Here is a 20,925-nt window from a genome sequence, read left to right on the forward strand (position 1 = left end):
TGGTAAATATGACAGCATCTAAAAAATATAATTAAATAATAAAAACAGTAATTAAATAAAATAACTTTTGCTTTTTCATTTATAAGACAATTATTCCAAAATATATTTTATAGACAATATTCAGACATAAAATAAAAATTGTCATGAAATATCTATTGATTATTAAAATCCGTTATGTATAATAATATTTGTTTGTGTTAAGTTTAAACAACAATTATAAGCATCTTGGTTACGGAACTGTGTGTATGTATTTTAAGACAAAAAATGCCAATTTAAACAAATTGAATAAGAACGTATTTATGATTCTATGTTCTTTTGTGTTGAACATTTTTGGTAAGAGTTAGCACAGGTCTGATTTGGTATTTTTAGCACACAGAGAAAAGCTCCAGCTCAGATCTCAATGTTCCTTCTTTTCAAAAGCACAACTGGACTGAAGTACTGCAGACCCATCTGTAGGACTAGAACACTTTAGCACTTAACAAGTACATGCTGAAACGGGCTGCTATTTAGGTCTGGTTTTTCACTGTGCATTGTTACTCAGTATAATTTTTTTGTAATTTGTAAAGAAAATGCAAAGCCAGCACCTTATATTAACAAACAACCAGTTTAACATAAAAATATTTCTGTTAATCATTATCACTGTGAACTGTTTAGTATGCTTAAGGGTTGTTGTTGTAATCCCTTTTGTTGACCACTAACCTTTTACTTATGTACTTGATAGTGTTCTGTACTTCTGATCTATTGTATGTGGACTGATTGAGCTCAGCTCTGGCATCAGCATGCATTTTCAGTCATTTTTAGGTACTTAAGGCCAATAATCACATTAGAGTTAAATCTAAAATTAGCATCTCATTTAATTAACAATATTTCAAGTAACATGCAATTGCCATTTTACATTTCTAGGGTAAGTGTGATCAAACCTCTGTCTGATAACACTGGAGATGTGGATGGAATGAATAAGTAAATTCACTCCAGCTATAGAATACACAGATACTATCTGGATAGGAAACACATTCTAATGCTGGGTGTTAAAGGGGCCTAGATACTAATAATTACTCACATTGATGCCTGCATCCTGCTGTTGAGCAGCTCTAAAGTGTTTTCTTCTCTGTCTGAAGAACTCATAAGCTCTCCAAGCCTCTCCCAGTGTTGATTTAGATGAACACAGCACTCTCCTGTGAGGCGCTCGTATTCCAGCCAAAACCGCAATGCATTCTGGGCTTTCAGTAAATCTGCATGCACATCTCCAATCACTGCTTGATGTCTGAAAAGAAACAGCATTGATACCGCCCACACAGGTCCACACAACAAAAGCTTAAACATCAAACATGTTCCTGTTCGCATAGCAAGTCTGATTCTGATTCATTTTTAGTGAATCAGTTTGTTTGCATTATTCATCTTTAATAAATTATTTACTCAACTAAATAGATTCATTAGCTAATTTATAAAGAGTTAAAGTAGGTGAAGGATGTGAAAAGTAAAATTGACTTACCGAGTTCTCTCCTTCTCGAGACGATCAGACAAAAGTTTAGATGCATAAGGCTGAGTTTGTCTTTCAAGTTAGAGAACACCTCAGTTAACTGGGTCCAGGTTTCTGATTGGTTCAGCTCCCTTTCAAGCTCCTGTTAAGAAGCATATACTATAATACCCAATAATCACCAACAGTAATGGCATTCTCGTGTTGGGAGAATACAATAGGTGTTTAAACATTTAAACAGTTTATAATTTTAATATTTAGTGTTATTTTTTTTTTGTCATTTTGATTTTTTATTTAATACTGAAAGTACAAAATTAGAAAACGGCTCCTTTTTTGTTTATTACGGCCAAGGTATGGGTTGTGTCGAGCCATTCATTAGTCTGGGTTGTTTGATGAGAAAAAGATTAAATGTAGTTGCAAATAAAACGGGTTAAGAATCCCTACAAATGCAGTTGCAGGAGGACTATTATTCTGCTGCATGGAAATGAATATTGATATTCAAAGCTGTTTATTTATTTTCGACCCCCTGAACGAAAATTAAAAATTAAGTGGAATTCTTGTTCGATTCAATTCAATTCGATTTTTGCAAAATAAGAAAAATTTTCTTCTTTAAATATATTTAAAAAAAAAATCAAAATCAAAAATCAAAAGACCATTAACAACCTTAAAATAAAAAAGTTCAACATTTCCAATCTTTTTTTCCAGTGGAATAATTTAATAAATTTTTTCGTTTTCGATTTTTTTGTTTACTCACTTGCAGGTGCTCCACATGAGTCCGGCTCTGCTCAGATGAGAACACAGAAACTCTGCAGAGCTCCAGCTTGTAAGACCACCCCCCGGTTGTTTGCAGTTCTGCTGCACTCATTTTAGATTCAAAGTGAGCCCATTCATCTTTGATTGGGCTGTAAATCTGACTTGAGAGCATTTATCTAAAAAAAAAAAAAAAAAAAAAAAAGACACTGCTAGGAATAACATTTCTTCACTTTATCAAAAATGATAAATGAACTCTGACTGAAACATCTGACACACTTTCTAATGTTATATCTCCGCATCCACTGAACCAAAATACCCAAAATCTAAGAGATGTAACATCAATTGATCGGTGTTGTTGATAAAATATTGTAAAATATATATAATTCTGATAATATGTTTTGATGGAATATTACTAATTATTAATATAATCAATATTAAAGGGGTCTTTGGATGCGACATGCACTTTTACAAGTTGTTTAAACTGAAATACGTGTTGGCAGTGCGTGTAAACAACCACTCTATAAATATCCAATAAATATATAAAGATCCACCCATGTTTTTTTTATCTTGTTAAATAATTTCCTCTTTCTCATATCAAGCCATTCAAGGTTTTTTTTTTACACTACGATTGAGAAAATGTTATAAACTTTTCAACTTGTGGAAATGGGCATCAGATAACCCCTTTAATAGAAAAAATAAATACATATCATGACCACTTACACAAGCACTGTTTTTATATTGCTTTTAACGCTGCAGTATGTTCACTACGTTAAAACATTTAGGGTTGTTCCGATTCCGAAATCGGGGGCTTAATCGGGCTAAAAATCCTGTAGTGTGAGCCAGGCTTTAGGCTGATCAAAAAATATATTTTTTAAATATATTTTAACATGTAATTTATCCCTGTGATGGAAGTCCAGTCTTAAGTGTCAACATGATCCTTTAGAAATCATTATTATGCTCAAGTTTCATTAATTATTAATGTTGTAACAAATCTGCCTCTTAATACTGTTGCGGAAATTATGACACATTGATCAATTTATTCATCCTTGCTGAATGAAAGCATTATTTTCTTTAAAAGAAAATCTTACTTAGCCCAAATTTTAAATGTGGTAAATGTGCACTAACTTACTGATGGCACAGGGTTTAAGAACTTACCTGTTGACTCAAAGCTTGGCAGTCCTGGATGGCTGAATTCACCTGCTTGGAGAACGCTTGATCTCCGGGATGTTCACCATCCTGTTGCCCGAACAGGTGAAGAGCTCCCAAAGCCTTCAGCTCAGAGGACTTCACCTGTAGCCTGTTCTCTGTCTCCTGCAAAAAAGCAATGTCCAAGTTTTCTGGCATCAGTATATATTTCTGGTAGCCTTTTCAAAAGCACTCCTTTGACTCACTCTCGCAGCCACAAATAACAGCTGCAATATAAAATCTTCAAGCTAGTTGTGAGACATGAGACTCACTTCACACTCCTTTAATGTTTGCTCAATCTGCGAGCAGCACTCTGGTTGCCAGCTGTTTTTCACCCATTCAATACGTTGAGAGATCCAGCTGTGCATACAGCGCAAACGCTTTTCTCTGTCGGTGCAGGCCTGCCACTGGTCCTCAACATCATGTATCTAGAGACAGAAGAACTCGTCACATTTCAAATACAATGGCTTTGGCAGGTTATACAGGTTACTGTAACTATGCTGTACTTCTGCACTCACCTTGCTGTCAATTTTGGCCTTTAGAATAAGCCAACTCTTATTGAGAGCTCCCAGCTGCTCAGCAAACAGGATGCGCTCATTACGATTGGTGGGTCCATTCACTGATCCCGCCCCCTCCACAGACTGATAGTTCAGAAGGTCAAAGTACGGCTGATGACTGGTTATTTCAGCCTTAAGATCCTAATATATAAAAATACAAGTGTGGAATATGACGTTAATGTTTTCTAAGATTTTTTTTTTTTTAAGAGATTAATACTTTCATTCAGCATAGACACATTCAATTGGTCAAAAGTGAAAGTAAAGACATTTCTAATGTTACAAAAGATTCTTTTGAACTTCCCATTAATCAAAGAATCCATAAAAACGAATCAAAGTTTACACAAAAATAATAGGCAATACAATGTTTTCAGCACTGATAACAATAAGAAATGATTCTTGCACTCCAAAATCAGCATGTTTTTTATCATCATGCAACAAAACCAAAACACTGAGAAAATCACCTTTAAAGTTGTCCAAATAAAGTTTTTAGCAATGCATTTTACTAATCAAAAATTACATTTTACATTTTTTATTTATACATTTGATATATTAAATTGATATCGAAAATGTACAAAATATCTTCATGGAACTTGATCTTTACTACGTATTTTCCGCACTATAAGGCACACTTAAAAGCCTTTAATTTTCTAAAAAAAACTACAGTGCGCCTTATAATCCGGATCGCCTTATATATGGATCTGTCAAAATGTTGACATTCCCTTTAGCACAGCTTCATCTAGTGGATGCATAACTCAAACCCAGTCAAACGTTTGACTGCAGTATCTTTTATTCTATGCACCTTATAATCCAGTGCGCCATATATATGAAAACAGTTCTAAAATAGGCCATTCATTGAAGGTGCGCCTTATAATCTGGTGCGCCTTATAGTGCGGAAATACGGTAATATCCTGATGCTTTTTGGAATAAAAGAAAAATGTGTCATTTTGACCCATACAATGTATTTTTGGCTATTGCTACAAATACTGTACACCTGTGCGACATCTGTGGTCCAGGTTCACATATTAGGATCATGTGACACTAAAGTCTGGAGTAATGATGCTGAAAATTCACCTCTGCCTTCACAGGAATAAAGTGCATTTTAAATATATTTTAAATTGAAAACAGTTATTTTTAATTATTAATAGTAATATAGAATTATATAATATAGTAGTAATATATTATGATTTTTTATGTATTTTTGATTAAATAAATGCAGCCTTGGTGAACATAAGAACAAAACGGCGAACAAAACACATTTAATTTAAAAGAATTAAGTGTACAGCAGGTGTACTACCTTCAAAGCCTGTAGATGTCTAGACAGCTCAGAGGAGCTCAGAGAGCTTTCATCTTTCAGTCGTCCCTCTACATTTTCAAGCCAGGAGGTCAAGCTGTCCAAGATCTGACTGTGAGACTGGTTTGTCAACAGCTAGAAGGAGGGCAAGAGGATGCTTGATTTAAACAACATTTGTTTACTAGAGCTTTTCTTCAGATGGATGAGGGAGAAGACAGAGGGAGAGAGAAAAACAGAAAGAAACATTAGTCATACTTGTTGCTGCGTCTGGTGAAGAGCGGGCAGGACGTTACTCAAATTCATCCATTCCTGCTCAAGTTGAGACAGTCGTCTGCGCAGACCTGGAGCTTCACTGTCAGTCAGCTGCAGTATCTGTGCACCTGAACGTTCTGCAGAAGCTTTCTGTGCTGAACGGACCTCCAGCTCCTTGAAAAACTCCTGCAACACAAAGCCATACCACATTCCCATTTCAACATTTTAGGTCTGACACATACTGTATGGTCATGTTACAATAAAATAAAAATAAAATATTAATCTAATCATAATCACCATGAGCTGGGTACAGACTGTTCTGGAGTCTAAGTGACCAGAATCAGAGAAACTGTTCCACTTCTGAAGCTGTTCTTGAGCATGACGCATCCATTCTTCTAATTCTGTTGAGTCACGCTGGAACCTACACATCCAAACACACAAGAGCACATTTATTTCTTCATACCTTACCTCCAACAAAATTGCATTAACAATGATCCTTTGGTTGCTGTTTTTTCTCACACCTGTCATAAATCTTTCTGATCTTCTGTGTAGACTGTATCTTCTGCTGTATTTGATTACGAAGCTCCATCCAGCGTAACAACAGTTGTGATTTTGGGACAGTCTGGCCAGGCCGCTCAGGGTAACAACCCTTTTTCTGTAGGATCCTGGCTCGGTCTTGGACCTCCCACACCCGAGACCTCGTGTCTTCCAGGATCTTGTGCAATCTCTGACAATGAGAGAAAGTGGAAAAGAAAAAAAAAATCGTGAGTTCAATTTTAACACTTTTTTCAAGCATTTAAAATGCCATATAATATAATATAATGTAACGTAACGTAACATAACGTAACGTAACATAATATATGAATCACATTGCAATATGTTATATATGAATGTTATTATTGGCTCAGTTGTTCAAGACTTGTGGTTAAGTGGTTCACAGATAAGTGTATGAATGTGGTCAGCTGAAGTACTGCAGTCAGAAACAGCAAACTTTTAACTCCTCTCATCAGCCCACCTCCTCATCTCTCTCAGATTCAACTGCTTGCTCAGATGGAGTGGCTTGTGAGGATGGGAGTGAGTTTGATGTACATCTATTACAGACACAAAAAGGGTAGTTTGCTGTTCCTCCTATATCAATTCGCCTGAGTAATGAACTTTGGTAGACATAAAGAGAAAAATAATATGAACGCACCCAACTGTAGGCTACTGACTGTTCTGTGCAAGTCAGTGTAGCGGAGAAATTAGCTTTCGTAATAGTGAAGGGGAAAAATAATAATAAAAGAGCGGCCAATGCAGGCTGCAGAACATGAAGTTCCACAGATATGGCAACTATCGCTCTGAGTAATTTAATCAGGAACATCATGTGCTGGACCAAAAAAGATTCTCATGCAACATACAACAAAAGAAAAGAGAAGACCTTCTGCCCCCCTCACACTCCTACATGTCTCAGACACTTATTACCTTTGCTATTTAGTTGGTTTCCAACCAAATAACTAAAATCAACACGAGTCCTCTAACGCTAAGGTAATAATGTTCTCAGAACAAAAACCTCTACAGGTGTTTGATTTAATAATTCGGACAAGAAATTAGGTTAAGTAATTTTTTTTCTAATTCCTTACAACGCAACCTGGGACAGTGTACTGAAAGAAGGAAGTTTCCTAATCTGCAATTGTCTTCTTTTCACTAAAATATACACCCCTTATGAAATATTGCTCAATTTGACGTCATCTTTAGATACTTAAACTGTGAAACAAGACAAGGAATTCCTTTCTGTCATTCCCATGCAAAGTCACAGGATGTAAAACACAGCTTAAGCTATCAAAGGATGGACTATCAAAGGAAGTCAAAGAAAGGCAGCCATTAGCGTTCCCAGGGATGTGGGAAACAAACCTCATAGGACTGCAGCTGACACTGCAAGTCTCCCTCTGTCTCTGAACCCAGACTGGACATGTTTGTCTCGATCTCATCCAACTGCTCACGCAGTCTCTCAGTGACCTCCTCGTACCGAGACCACTCCTACAACATACATACAGAGCGATGAGAGAGCTTCTGTTGCTCATTTCTCTTAATACATTTAATACAGCCATTTATGCCTATAAAATCTTGGTTTTGGTCTAAATTAGATTCAGACAGATATTGAGAAATTCTTATGCATTGTATAAGTTCATCTGAATAAGTTCATTTCATTATACCTCTAATCTGTGCTGCATATGGACACCATGAGTTTGTGCTTGTTCCTGTAGATCTGATATGAACTGCTCCACCTCTGCTTGGCCCTGCAGTGCCCCCTCTGGCAGCTTATGGTATAGCAGCTTGACCATTACAAGGCCCTGACCCAAATCTTGGAAGTATTTCTGTTAACAGTCAATTCCAAACATTATAAGAGTGTTTTAAGCAGACAAAATATATTTTAATATTTTAATAATAATAAATTGTTCAGCTGTGTACCTTGTGTTCTGTGAGCAGATTATGCAGTTGACTGCAGGTTTGTGGCTGTGCATTCTGACTGCGCTGCAGCCGCTCAGAGCCCAGCTGCAGGAGACCCCACAGACCCTTCAGAAGAGCTATAGAACATCTCTGGAGCTCAACATTATTCTGTCCCATTGACTTCCGCCGCTCAAGTGCCAAAGTCCATGAGCCGCCTAGAAGACTCTTACAGAGCAAACACTCACATTAAATCAGAACTTGAAGTTACTGACCAGTTCTACCTTAGCAATTGTTGCTGTCTACCTTTTTAGCAGAAATATTTATACACTTTGGAAAGTTTTAAAACATAATTAAAAAAATAAATAAATAAAAGTAAAATGTTGTTGCATGGTCGCTTATTATAGTGACAAAAGGTACCCAGAGAAGCTAAAAACAATTTTTATTCATTTATTTTGAAAATAATAAATAATTCTTAAAAACTCATGTTGTGGATTAACTCCATTTAGGATGTTACTCATGTCATTTACATATGGAGGAGGGGTTAGGATTTCCCCCTAAAAGTTTGGTTATATTCTGTAGACTTTGCAAGTGTATTGGTAATACCTTGATGCTTGAAAGGTCCTTGAGGAGTTTAGTTGAGTCTTCCATCTGAGATTCACTGACATTCAACACAGACACCGGAATCTCTAACACATGCCGTCTCATCTTTGTAGGCTGGAAATAAAAAGATGCAGAAAAGCAGAATCAGCCTCTGTGAAATGCATTATGCAAGCTGCTTCTCTAATTTTTTTTAGATATGAATATAACCTTGTATTTTTAGTAAATTCTGCCCAAACTGCTTTACATCTTGTCCCTTCTTAGTTATTATAACTATACTACCATTCAAAAGCTTGAGGACATTAGGATTTTTTATGGAAATGAATGCTTTTATTCAGAAAGCATGCATTTTATTGCTCAAAAGTGACAGTATAGATATTTGTAATATCTATAATATTAGTTTTCTGGTTTCAGTAAGCATGTTTCCAGGGCTGAAACTGACCTCTAAAGAACTGACGTCCTGACATGAGGCGAGAAGCTCGACTAAACTCACCTGATCTTCAGCTCCTGCTTCAGACTGTGACAGATCACCATCAGAAACATTTATTGCCTCTGTGTCACATGGCTTTGGGCTCCTTGTTTTCACTTGACCACTTGTACCCGTTTTAGTGTTCACAGATCCTTCATGCTGATCTTCAGATTCAAACGCTTCAGTCAATTCATTGGAATCGCTTGCTTTTAACAGGGTGGTGTCTGAGGATATTTCTAGCTTTGCTGGAACTGCTTCAGTTGACTTGGTTTTGGTGCACTCATTTTGCTTTTCCTCATCTAAATTTGCACTGTCAGGCTTCAGACAGCTGAATTCTTTCAAATGCTGGGATGTTAGTGCAGGTGGGGAGCTTGTCTCTTCAGTAACTGGTCTGCCGCTGACTATGCCAGGCATTTCAGAGAAGTCCGAAGGCTCCAGTAAACTTCCTGTGTCAGCGTCTTGAATTACTGCAGGAAAATCATCTTCTTCAGGAGATGATTCCTAAAGACAAAAGCAAGCAGTAAGTCATTAACAACTATGTATTAATATTCAAATTTCCTACAGTGCTTGGTAACCACAACTTGACGTAAAGTCAAATAACTCTGTCTTTACCTTAGTGTCACAATCTCTTACAGCAGAGGCAGTGTCTGACTTCATATCTTCCTCCGCTATTGTCTCATCTGGGTCCTGGTAAAGAAAAAGGAAAAATGATTAGAAATGATGAAATGATTAGAGATGATTGTCCAGTGTATAAGAAGAATAGAATCCCTAAAGAAAAATGAAGAAAGCAGCTGTTACTGAAAGAAGAAATGGAGTTATATTCGGCATTCTGCATTGAGTGCTGCCTTTGTCCTCAGAAAAAAAACAATGAAACGCATGCAAATTAACAGCCATAGCAAAGGGGTCCAGAATTCAGACAACAATTCAGAAATGTTCCCTTTTCAGGGTTTGGCAAAGCCTGGGAGATAAATTGGAGGTTTTGGGGGGTTTACCTCTGGAAGACTGCATGTGAGAGTTCCTGAAGATGAAGACTGATTGTCTTCATCTTCCTCCTCAGTGTAAGGGCCTTCCATGGAGACCTGCTTCACCAGGGTTATGCAACGACATATTATTCTTAACTGCAGGTTTTTATAGTGACACATCTAATGAGCTGATATACTCTTATTTAGTCCAATAACGTACTCATCCTAATCTTAGATGTCTTCTGAGTTAAGAGTAGACAATGATTTTGAGGAATATTTTTGATGGAGTTAATGGACTTACCCTCATATCTCCAGTGGAAAGATCTGATATTGTGAATTCTGTGGTTTGGTCTGCAGGGAGAATCATTTCAGTTGGTTGTTCAATAGAGGCCTGAAAAGAAAAATCAGCAAAATACTTAGTTTCATCAAGTTGTAAAACTCAGGCAAACCAAAGTCACTGTTACAAGGTCACACGATAGAGACCATGAGAAAAGCCAAGAGAGTGTCTTAACTAGATACTACTGCCTTCGCCAATAAAGCTGTGCCTGTAATGATTTACTGCCGCACCACATTGAAGTTTTAAAGCACTTTATTTTTTAAGCACAATCAGAAAAGTCAAGGTTCCCACACATCCCTTTTGTGAGTTGGCTTCAAATGCAGGGATTTTCTCCTCCTCTCATTCTCACAGACATGAAAGCGAAGAGGAGAGGTCACACAATGTTCACGGTCACTAAAAAAGCTACAAGTTTACTGCACTTTCATGAAATTAATATTTTTTTAACTAGACCAAAACTAATTTGAACATTGCATTACAAATCTCTTTATTTGACGCTGGAAATGTTGTAAATGCATGTTAGAACAGCTGAAGACATTATACTTACCGAGATTGATTCAAAGCTTGATATTTGTTTGTTAATTAAGGAGATGACTGCACTGTTAAACTCGATAGCTGTCTTGTATTATGACAACTATAATTCATGGAAAAGCTATCTATCATCTAATATTGCCATTTCAAGCATTGCCATGCAATGTGAAATCACATGAGATCTTCTTAGAAAATATGTAATTAAATAAATTCAGTTAAAAAAAGTTTTTCATCTCAACAAATGTCATTTCTACAAATATTTCTCTCTGCACCTTCATCTGCAAATATTTAAGTTGGAAAAAGTTGAACATTTTAAAGCTGTTTGAGAAACAACTACTGAAATCTTCTTGTCAAGAACTAAAGTAAAAACACACTCCAGCTCAGTAAATATGAAACAAACCATTGACTCTTGATAAACACAAACACACTATTAGAGCGACAGACCCTCAGCGCTGTGCTCTGCTCCACACTGAGCTGCTGTAGCTCCTGGATGGGCTGCAGGAGCTCTTGAGCCCGATGGAAAGCTGTGAGAGTCTGCTCTGCTCCGGCAGGAAGCCCTAGGTCAGGCCTGCAGCTCTCAATCTCATCAATGGTCCTCTTCATGGACTGGACATTATCCAGAATGACCTGTTACAGAGAATAAGAGAGAGAGGGGCTGTAAATGTTTACAGTACAAACAGAGGATTAGTGAGACATGATGTACTGTACCTGTATGTTCTCGAGATGTTCCTCAGGAGAAATGTTCTCTGTGTCAGTGGCTGAAAGGATTCTTCTAATCTTAGTTATATTTTTCTCCATATCCTTTACCTCTGCTTCAATGGCATCCATCTCCTAAACAAAAGTTATAATTGAATTCCAATTCAAATATAGGGGACATAATTAAGATATTTCATCCCAGTCTCATAAACTAATAAGTAACTCCAGTAATGGAATCTCATAAAACCCTACAAATTAAGTTTACACTGTTAGGGATGATAAAGGTCTGATATTTTTTGTGTGTGTGGTATGACACCCATTTTTCTGGTATCCCAAATTGCCAATATTTGTGATGTATTAATGTAAAAGTAAGATACAAATCAAAAGTTGCAGTAAGAATCTTTTTGTGGGGGGAGGGAGCTGTTTTCAAAACTGATAATAAGTTTATTTCTTGATCATGAAATCAGCATATTAGAAATAATTTCAGAAGGAACATGTGACACTGAAGTCTGGAGTAATGACTGCTAAAAATTCAGCTTTACATCACAAGAGGTAATTAGGCATTAAAATATTTTATTATTTTACGAAAATAATATATAATGTAATCCAATTCAATTTCACAAGAATACTGTTTTTTCTATATATTCGATCAAATAAATGCAGCCTTCTTTCAAAAATATACAAAATATAAAAACTCAGCCCCCACATTTTGAACAGTATTGCACAGAAAAAAAAAAAAACTAAAATATTTGTTAAAATACCAGATATTTTTCAAAAACTAGATAAAGTCAGGCATCATTATATTTATTACATTAATTCATTATTAATTCATATTTTCACAAAAAATCCTAACTGAGAAATACTTAAAGGCTATGCGCTACTATTTTAATTTAAATGTCTTAATATTTATGTTAACACATTTTCTATAAAACCACTGTGTTCAACAGTATTTCTTACAGCTGCTAGGTGCTGAAGGTGGGAGAGAGGGTCCTGAACACTTTGCTGCATGAGTGTGATGTTTTGTACACACAGTTGGAGGAGATGTTGTTGAGAGGTGGTGTCACACACTGGAGTGATCTCCAGCAGAGCAGGCAGGAAGGCCTCCAGATCTGCCTTGTATCCCTCCGCTTCATCCAGCATCATCTACAGACACAGCAAAAGAGCTGTTAACAAGTTACTGCATTATGCATAAGGCACAGTGTCTATAAATTGAGGATTTGACCTGACCTTGAGGGAATAGGCGTGAGAGTGGATGCATTTGGCAGTGGTGTAGGTTCTGGGTGCGACCAGCCAGGACTGAGCCTCTCTCAACCAGCAGTTGGCACTATTGAGCAAACCCTCATAGTCCTGCAGACAGGCAGGGATCTGGAGGGACCAAAACACAAAGACGCAATCAGTCAAAGTTTGCTATCAGTGGCATTGTGTGTTGGCTTATATTGTGAAATCGGCTGACTTTGCTGATGAGGGCGGTCCTTTGCTCGGCCTGTTTGGCTGTGGTCTGGTAGAGCTGCAGAGGCTCCATGAGCTTGTCCATGAGAATGTGTGCCCTCTCAGGCTTCTGCTCAGCCAGATCCTGCACCTCAGCCTCCAGCTCAGCTATCCGAGTGTGCCACTGGTCCAGCTCATCCCATATGCGCTGCACACACGGGCACAGACGCACATCAGACATCAATTACTGCTGATATCAAGTTTCATTGGACACAAACTAAAAATATGAGAGCTGAAAGAACAGTTCTATGTCATGAAACCTTAATATTCTCTCTCTCTCTCTCTCTCTTTATATATATATATATATATAATATAATAATATATATATATATATATATATATATATATATACACACACACACACACACACACAATGAAAATGGCACTATAATTAGTTTGTTTTATTATTATATTTGAACAATTATAGAGTAAGAATACATTAAAAGAATGTTTAAGTAATATGCTAAACTAAGTAAGGAGAGAAAAGAAAAACAAAGCAATTGATAGAAAGATATTTTCAATAATGTTCACGTGAAGGTAAGCAAGAAAGAAGTACCTTTTGTGTACGTTCAGCCTCAGAAAAATTAGGACTTGTTTGCTTCAGCAGGGCCTTCACACAATTCAAGCCCACCGTCACCTCTCCAACCTGCTCACCCATTTTGCAGAGAGGACCACTTCTCTCGATGACCATGACCAACTGAAAAAAAAAAGATACAATTATTATTAGCTTTAATTCAAATTAACACACAACAGAAGTACACTGAATCTATAGGTGCCATATTAAGTATATATTTCCTAAAAAGACAAAACAAAAAAAAGTTCCTTTACATGGTTCAAGGCATTTATTATTAAGTATTTATTATAAAACTAAATCAAGCGAATACTTTGTCTTTGGCCTCCTGCATGGAGACGTTGAGCTCATTGCATAAGATTTGAATCTCTGTGGGTACACAGCTCCATTTCTTCTGCACTCTGTCCATGACATCCTGCAGTCGAGCATTCTGTGAAACCAACTCCACTTTGACTTCCTGCGGTGCAATACAACACAGTGAACACAATATCAACACCCAGGACTGCAAAAACAGATAGCCTGCCTGTCAAACACAGGGACCAACCTGTAAGTGTTGAGCAGCTGACTCCCTCTGTAAAGCTGTCGAAAGAGAGAGAACATTCTGCTGAATGGCACTCAGCTCCTCCTGCACACGACCCAACTCCTGGATCTCAACAAGCACCTCCCGGCGGATGTTATTGCTCTGATCTCTGAGACTAAGCATGAAAATGTCTGTAAATGTAGATTCTGAAAATTTTCGCAACTTTTTGTGCATGTGTGTACAAGTCAAACCTTCTGCAGTGATCCTGTAGTGACTGCAAGTCCTGACAGATTTGAGGACACACTTTCAGCTGCTGCAAATTTGAGACCCCAAGCAATCGTGCCACATGGTGTTGTAGAGATGCCAAAGTGTGATGCTCCTGCTCAATCCCATCTTGAAGGCGCTCAGTAAGGCTCAGAACACTCTGAAGATCCACCAGGGATCCCTTCACCGTAGACGAGTCTGGGAGATCATTCTGCAGTCTCTCAAGACCTTCCTTTGATTTATTCAGCTGCACAGCAAACCCAACCATGTAAAGAAATGAGTTAACACACAGTTTAATCATTTTACGAGAAAATTAAAATTGAAACGAGCTGAAAAAAAATCTATTTTTACATACGCGTATCTCAAAGTCTCTCCACTCTGCTTCTTTGTGACACATGCTGGCTTTGAGAGATTCCACTCGGCATTGCAACACTGCCCAAGACCTCCACAGTTGTCCCAGCATTAGATCCAAGGGTGCTTTGCAGCGAAGTCCTGGGCAGCTTTCACTCAATTCCTCCAGCTTTTTCGAGAGGTTCTCCAGCTCTGTCTGGAGCACCTGCAGATGAAGACAATTGCAGTGCATACTGATCTAGCATAGTTACATTGCTATGAGATTAAAACTGGCAACAAGGAACCATTAAAAAAAAAAAAAAAAAGATTTTCAGAAGTCAAAAGGGAAGTAAAAGCAAGTTTCCACTGCTTTCCCAAATCCTCTTAAGACCTCCATAAACATTATTGCTATGCATTTATCCTGTTAATGGTAAATGACCACAAACCTTTATTTCCAGCAGTTGATCTTGGCAGGTTTCAGAATCAGCTGGTTTTTGACTCAAACATTTTGAGATTTGAGAATCAACATTTTTGAGATGCTGATTCAGCTCTTCATGGTGACTCATGTGCACAATTTGATCTTTCATGGACCTAAATTGGAGCAGAAAAATTGTAAAGTTAAAGACAGCTAAATAAAAGTGCCTCTAGTACATTTCATTTAACCAAATAGATGTATTCCATTCAGTCTAATTGTTTCAGAGCTTGTTTTCTGAGGAAAATGTTTCCAAGTACTCTACCGTATATGGCAGACATTCAAAGAGCATTTTCTGAGAAAATGCTTAATTATTTGTAGAAGTATTTTTCCCCAATAATCCAAAAATTTAAAAGTCCTCATTATTTACAATTATAAAATGGTTTTCCAATATGATACAAAAATGTCAACAACAATCATATGAATCATAGCTCAAGGTTGTTAAATTTTTAAAGAAAAAACAATCTATAACATGCTTTATATGACGAACCTCTGTATGGCCTCAAGTCTGAGCTGAGCCTGAGCTTCTAATTTGGCATCTTGTACTAGAAGGTGACTCAAAACCTCGATATGAAGCTGCTCAGTTAGAGGAATGGAGAGGCATGTCTGCTGGGGAACAGAAGCACCAACGTCAGACAAGCGAGCCTGGAAATCCGTAACCAGAGTGCTGAAAATCTGTTGAACATAGCGATGCTCCTCTTTGTAGTCTTTGAAGCTATCAGAGGGGATCATGAGACTGGATCCAATCCGCTGAAGGAAGCTCTCTGCACCCTGAACAGCCCAGTGGTAATGCTTCAGTGCCTCCCGAGCTTGGAGCAGCTTGTCCTGGACAACGAAACTCAAAATGTAAAAAATATCGGATAAAGAACATTCATAGCTTTCTAAAAACTAGAGCTGGGTAAACTACAATGTTTCAAAAAGTAGCATTCTAGTGGCATGTCAGTTTAACATGCATGGATGCATGGAGCTTACCGTATGCATACCGCAATCATTAAGAGTTTTCTGGCCGAGATCGATGGTCATCTGGTAGCTTTCAACATCTTCTTCATTCCTATAGTGCTCCAATATTCTTAGAACAGACTCAACGGTCTGGATTAGCATCCAGTGCTTTCGTAGCTGTGTATCAATGGTCTTATAATCTGGCTCCAAGCAGATGGTTTCTTTCAGCTCCTTTCTGACACTGTTGAAGAGCTCAGTGAGTGGACTGAGGTCCGTCGGACTGCCGAGTCGCTCTACCAGACAGCACTCAATGGTTTTAGCCTCTTTTTTTACTGTGAGCTCCCAAGAGGCTAGCTGCTCAATGACCAAATGGATTTTGTGCCTTTCTGCTGTCAGCTGGGATGGATAGAGATCTTTCGAAATGGCCTCAAGGTGGTCAGAGGCTTCTTGACATGTCATTCTCACCAAAGGCAGCTCCACCAGGACAGTCTGACAAAAGCGGAGCCTTACGTCATCTCCTACACTTGAGTCTTCAATCTGCAACAAGCTCTTCTTCACCGCCTCTCTGGAGTTCTCCATGTGCTGCCTTAAAATGAGGTACTCCTCATGCTCTTTGGCTTGCAGCTCCAGCAGATGTATTCTTCTTTGTAGGTCTAGTACAGCATTGAGCATCTCTTTCCTCCGAGGATTTGGACAGTAGGAAATTTCAGGCACTTTGCAGAGGAGCTCCATCAGCATGTGCTTAACAGGTTCAAGAGCCAAGAGTGAGTCCCTTGTTACGGGATACTTCTGCCTCGTGACATCAGCATTCATCTGTCTCAAGCTCTTCAGAGTGATGTTCTGTTCCTCAGCAGAAGATTCCTGAGCATGAATGAGTTCTTCAAGCACCCAGTGCAAGGCCCACTTACGGTTCACAACCCTAGATATCTCTTTTTGTAAGGCTGTTAGCCTATTGATGAGTTGAAAGCTTTCGGGTACATTCAGGCCGTGTTTCACTTCTTTCATTTCATCTAACAGAGTCTCCAGATTATTTGCTTGTCTCTCAGCATCCTTCAAAGCCTCTGTGCACACCTGAAGCTGAACCCTCAATTCTGGGATAGTAGTTTTAGGTTCAGAAGCCACTGTTTTACCAGACTCTTTTTCTAATACTGAGGTCAACCAAGAACTGCTGTCAGTGATCTGTTTCCACAGTCTTTCTCTAATATGAAACATTCTGTTCATTTCTGCAACAGCACATTCAGTCTTCTCTGTAAGCTTAACGTACAAATCCTCTAGGGCATCGAGGGTGGGTGACATGGGATCCTCCTTATTGAGTCCTGTAAGTTCTTCTCTGAGCTCTTTCAAAACAGAGGCCAACTGAAACCTCTTACGAGATGTTTCAGACTGCAGTTTCTTCATGTGACTGACCTGGTGACTTGCTTCTTCAGGAAACAGAGACAACCTCATTCTGCTACTGACTTTGCTTTCTGTTTGCTTAGCCCATGTAACATAGTCCCTGATAATCCTCATGATCGGTGAGGAACCATTGCCATTTGAAGTCTGAGTGCTGATGTTCTCCTGAGTCAGAGCAAGCTGAGAATTCAAGCCCTGCATTGCGCCCTCCACATCTCTGAGCTCTTTTTTTCCCAGTGGACTTGAGGAAAGAGCCTGAGAGACCTCAAGAAGATACAAGTAGCGCTCCGTTAACACTGCCAGGTCTGCAGTTTTCACAGTCTCTTGTAGCGCGCTTTGGCTTTCCATCTGTCCTTGAGATGGATGCGGAGAAACTGACTTCTCCAGAAGCTCCAGTTCATGGTGCAGCTCTCTGGCTTCTTGCAGGAGTGCAGCTACTTCTGCTGTGCAGATGTTAGCACACCACAGTTTGCTGAAAGCAACCTGCTCCATAGTTTGCCATCTCTCCTGTAAAGTCCTAAAAGGTTCAATACAGGTCACAGGTCCCTCTGTCTCACCCAGATTGGCTGAAATCTGAGAGAATGTTTGTAGGAGCTCCTCTAGTACGCCTCTCTTCTTCTGCATGTTCTTCAGGAATGCATTAAGCTTCTCCACTTGCAAGGTGCTGCTTTCAATGCAATCCCTTCAAAAAATGTGAGAATTTGGTTACTTTTCAACATTTGAAGAATATTAATTATATTACAAATTGATTTATTTTCAAGTAAAGTTTGAACACTAAGGCACAGATAAAGGTAAACACATTTTAGAATCATCTCATCTATAGTAAAGATTAATTGACACACTCACACACATTGAGTTTCTGTGTTTAATGGGGACATTCCATGGGTGTAACGATTTTATACTGTATAAATTGTATTTTCTATACCCTTGCCCTACCTCTAAACCAACACCTCACATCAAACTTTCAGTAGAAAAAAAAAACCCTTCGTTTAGTATAACTGATAAGCTGTTTTCCTCATGGAGACCAAAAACTGTCCCTACAAGGACAAGAATTTTGTAGGGTTTACCTGAACACACACACACACAGAGACACACACATAGAAGAAGTCAAGGATGCTCACTGTGTCAGTGCGCTGAGCTCATTGTTCAGGTTGTGTAAAGTATCCGCGAGAGCCTGTTTTTGCTGGTGGTACTGTGTGACCTGCTGGAGCTGTGTCTTTTTGTACTCCACCATAGTTGAGGTTTCCATCAGTACTGTGTTCCATCTGCCCTCTATGGTCTGCTCAGGCTTTGTAGAGCATCCTGCACTAGATTCACTTTGAGGCAGTCTAGCCACCTTCTCTAAGACATACTGCCGGCAGATCTACGACACACAGATAATTTCATAACATTTACTGTCAATTTAAATCGTTATAGTTATCTTCACTTGGGTGCACGATACATGAATGTACTGTATATAAATTTCAGAATGTTTTAGTATTGGTTTGTCCCTTCTGCTAAAGGGACACTCAAGCTGCATAAACTCCAGAGGTTTATGTAAAACCTAATGTTTCACCAGCATGACTTCTCTAAGAATCATTGCAGTTAATAGTGCTCACCGTCGGTTTGATTATTAATGATTATTATCATTAAGTGCATGAATTTTACTGTACATTTCTGCCATATGGACATCAACTTGACATAGTCTACTAAATATAATGTAGAACTTTAAAATAGAAACTAAAATTTTCTGTAAAGCTGCTTTGCAACGATTTATATCGTGAAAAGCACTATACAAATAAACTTGAACTGAATTGAAGTCATATGTTTTGTAATCAGACATCTGCTGAAACTAATGAGGGGTTGTTCCGGCTTTTATCGAAAACGGTATATTCGATCTTTATGACTAGTACTCTTTTTGTTTAGCATCTTTTACTGTCAGCAGCTGTTCACAGCCGGCGGTTTTGGAGAAAGTGTAATGAGTTAATGTACTGTACCTCAGCTTCTTCCAGCTGATGAGTCATATGTGCAATGCTGAGTTTGGCCGGTTGGTACCGACATCTGAACACCCACAGGACAGCCCATGCCAGACTGCTCTCAGACTCGAAGAGCGATGAATTCTGAAACAAGGAATCTTTCCTTGATCTAGATTCCTACAAAAAAATTAAAGTATTAAAATTTTTATAAAAATAGTTTTTAAATAACTGTATAATTTTTTTTTTAATAAAAAATAAAAACAAAAGTGAAAGAAACACACACACACACAAAAAAAAATACGGACAGGAATAAAATGGTCCAGTTAAAAGCAGCACATATCACAGGAAATTCCTCCTTCCTGTGCAATTTCCTCCCAGACGACTTGAGGGAATATATGGTCTTCAAGTCAAAATGAACTAAAATGAGTTGATTAACAGATAAAAGTTATATTTGAGAGAAAAAGGTTAAGCTTGGTTTGAGCTTTTTGGTTTTGTACTTTTTTCTGAAGCTTTTTTTTCTGTCTAAAGTGCAAATGTATAGTTTACCAAAGCTGCTTGAGTTTTTGGGAACAATTCAGAATAAAATCAAAATGTGTTTACATGCAGAAACATACCTCAGAACTGTGACTGGTCACCAGTAGTGGCTGAACATTAGTGATGGTGTTCAGTAAAACGGCCCACACATGTGTCCCAGTAGGCTGCTCCATAGGCCTCGTTTTATCCTCACCGTCTGGTACTGATCCTCTGTTTTGGGGCATTTTATTCCCGGCAGATGGATGTGAATTGAATCTGTCAATTTCTTCATACTACAATAAAGCAAAAGTGTCTGAGTTCATATTTCAAGAAATTTCCCCACAACATTGCTTGCACCTGCTTTCAGAGCTCATTTAAAAGAGAAACAGCTCTGCTGTTGACTCGTTAAATCACGGAAGAACAAGGAATGCTGCCCAGTTGGGAATTGAGTCTTCCCTCTAAAAGGCGTGGTGTGCCTTCAGGCCTAAAACGAACTCAGGAGGCGGTACTATAGGAAGTAATGCTAACAAAATGAAGTATAACGACGCATGATGAAGTATTTGATCACAGAAACAATACTGAGTAACCGGTTATCAAAGCAAATTTGTAAGTGCGACACTATAACCATGATAAAGGCTATAGGGTGATATCTATTGAATGCCAACACATGGAATGATGCGTGAATGATGAATGAAACAACATTCACAATTGTTGAACTAACTGCTTTGAGTGCACATAAAAATGGCCAATGCCAGTCTTTCGCACAGCTTGGAATAATTAGAACACATTCATATGATGAAAGTTCTTTCAGATCATTTTTAGAAACCGTGGGCATCTTAAATATTATAGAAGAAGAAAATTACTTTAAATTGACTCAACTTTTAAAATAATTTCAATCATTTTCATTCACTTATATTGTTTAGCAAAAGGCCTCTTTGAATGGACTGTGA

The 20,925-nt window shown here is 38.1% G+C and overlaps 1 protein-coding gene across 1 annotated transcript in view; it reads right to left on the bottom strand.

The window, feature by feature from the left end:
- Positions 1 to 1,060: 1,060 nt before the first annotated feature.
- LOC113069736 (nesprin-2-like) overlaps positions 1,061 to 20,925 on the bottom strand; it is a gene marked incomplete at its 3' end in the record, with an annotated part of 43,758 nt that continues 23,893 nt past the window's right edge. The window contains 36 exon segments of the mRNA XM_026242850.1: positions 1,061 to 1,264; positions 1,493 to 1,544; positions 1,547 to 1,622; positions 2,232 to 2,378; positions 2,380 to 2,406; positions 3,386 to 3,541; positions 3,688 to 3,843; positions 3,934 to 4,113; positions 5,267 to 5,398; positions 5,519 to 5,701; positions 5,813 to 5,936; positions 6,037 to 6,242; positions 7,406 to 7,531; positions 7,708 to 7,869; positions 7,964 to 8,167; positions 8,546 to 8,656; positions 9,033 to 9,509; positions 9,621 to 9,695; positions 10,001 to 10,090; positions 10,272 to 10,361; positions 11,280 to 11,462; positions 11,544 to 11,666; positions 12,489 to 12,674; positions 12,759 to 12,896; positions 12,985 to 13,167; positions 13,576 to 13,716; positions 13,904 to 14,047; positions 14,135 to 14,285; positions 14,362 to 14,621; positions 14,730 to 14,930; positions 15,151 to 15,295; positions 15,667 to 16,001; positions 16,149 to 18,189; positions 18,629 to 18,870; positions 19,484 to 19,639; positions 20,077 to 20,268. Coding sequence (XP_026098635.1) covers positions 1,061 to 1,264; positions 1,493 to 1,544; positions 1,547 to 1,622; positions 2,232 to 2,378; positions 2,380 to 2,406; positions 3,386 to 3,541; positions 3,688 to 3,843; positions 3,934 to 4,113; positions 5,267 to 5,398; positions 5,519 to 5,701; positions 5,813 to 5,936; positions 6,037 to 6,242; positions 7,406 to 7,531; positions 7,708 to 7,869; positions 7,964 to 8,167; positions 8,546 to 8,656; positions 9,033 to 9,509; positions 9,621 to 9,695; positions 10,001 to 10,090; positions 10,272 to 10,361; positions 11,280 to 11,462; positions 11,544 to 11,666; positions 12,489 to 12,674; positions 12,759 to 12,896; positions 12,985 to 13,167; positions 13,576 to 13,716; positions 13,904 to 14,047; positions 14,135 to 14,285; positions 14,362 to 14,621; positions 14,730 to 14,930; positions 15,151 to 15,295; positions 15,667 to 16,001; positions 16,149 to 18,189; positions 18,629 to 18,870; positions 19,484 to 19,639; positions 20,077 to 20,268 — 7,799 coding nt within the window.

Source organism: Carassius auratus, unplaced genomic scaffold, assembly GCF_003368295.1.
Source record: "Carassius auratus strain Wakin unplaced genomic scaffold, ASM336829v1 scaf_tig00002480, whole genome shotgun sequence".
Taxonomy (NCBI): domain Eukaryota; kingdom Metazoa; phylum Chordata; class Actinopteri; order Cypriniformes; family Cyprinidae; genus Carassius; species Carassius auratus.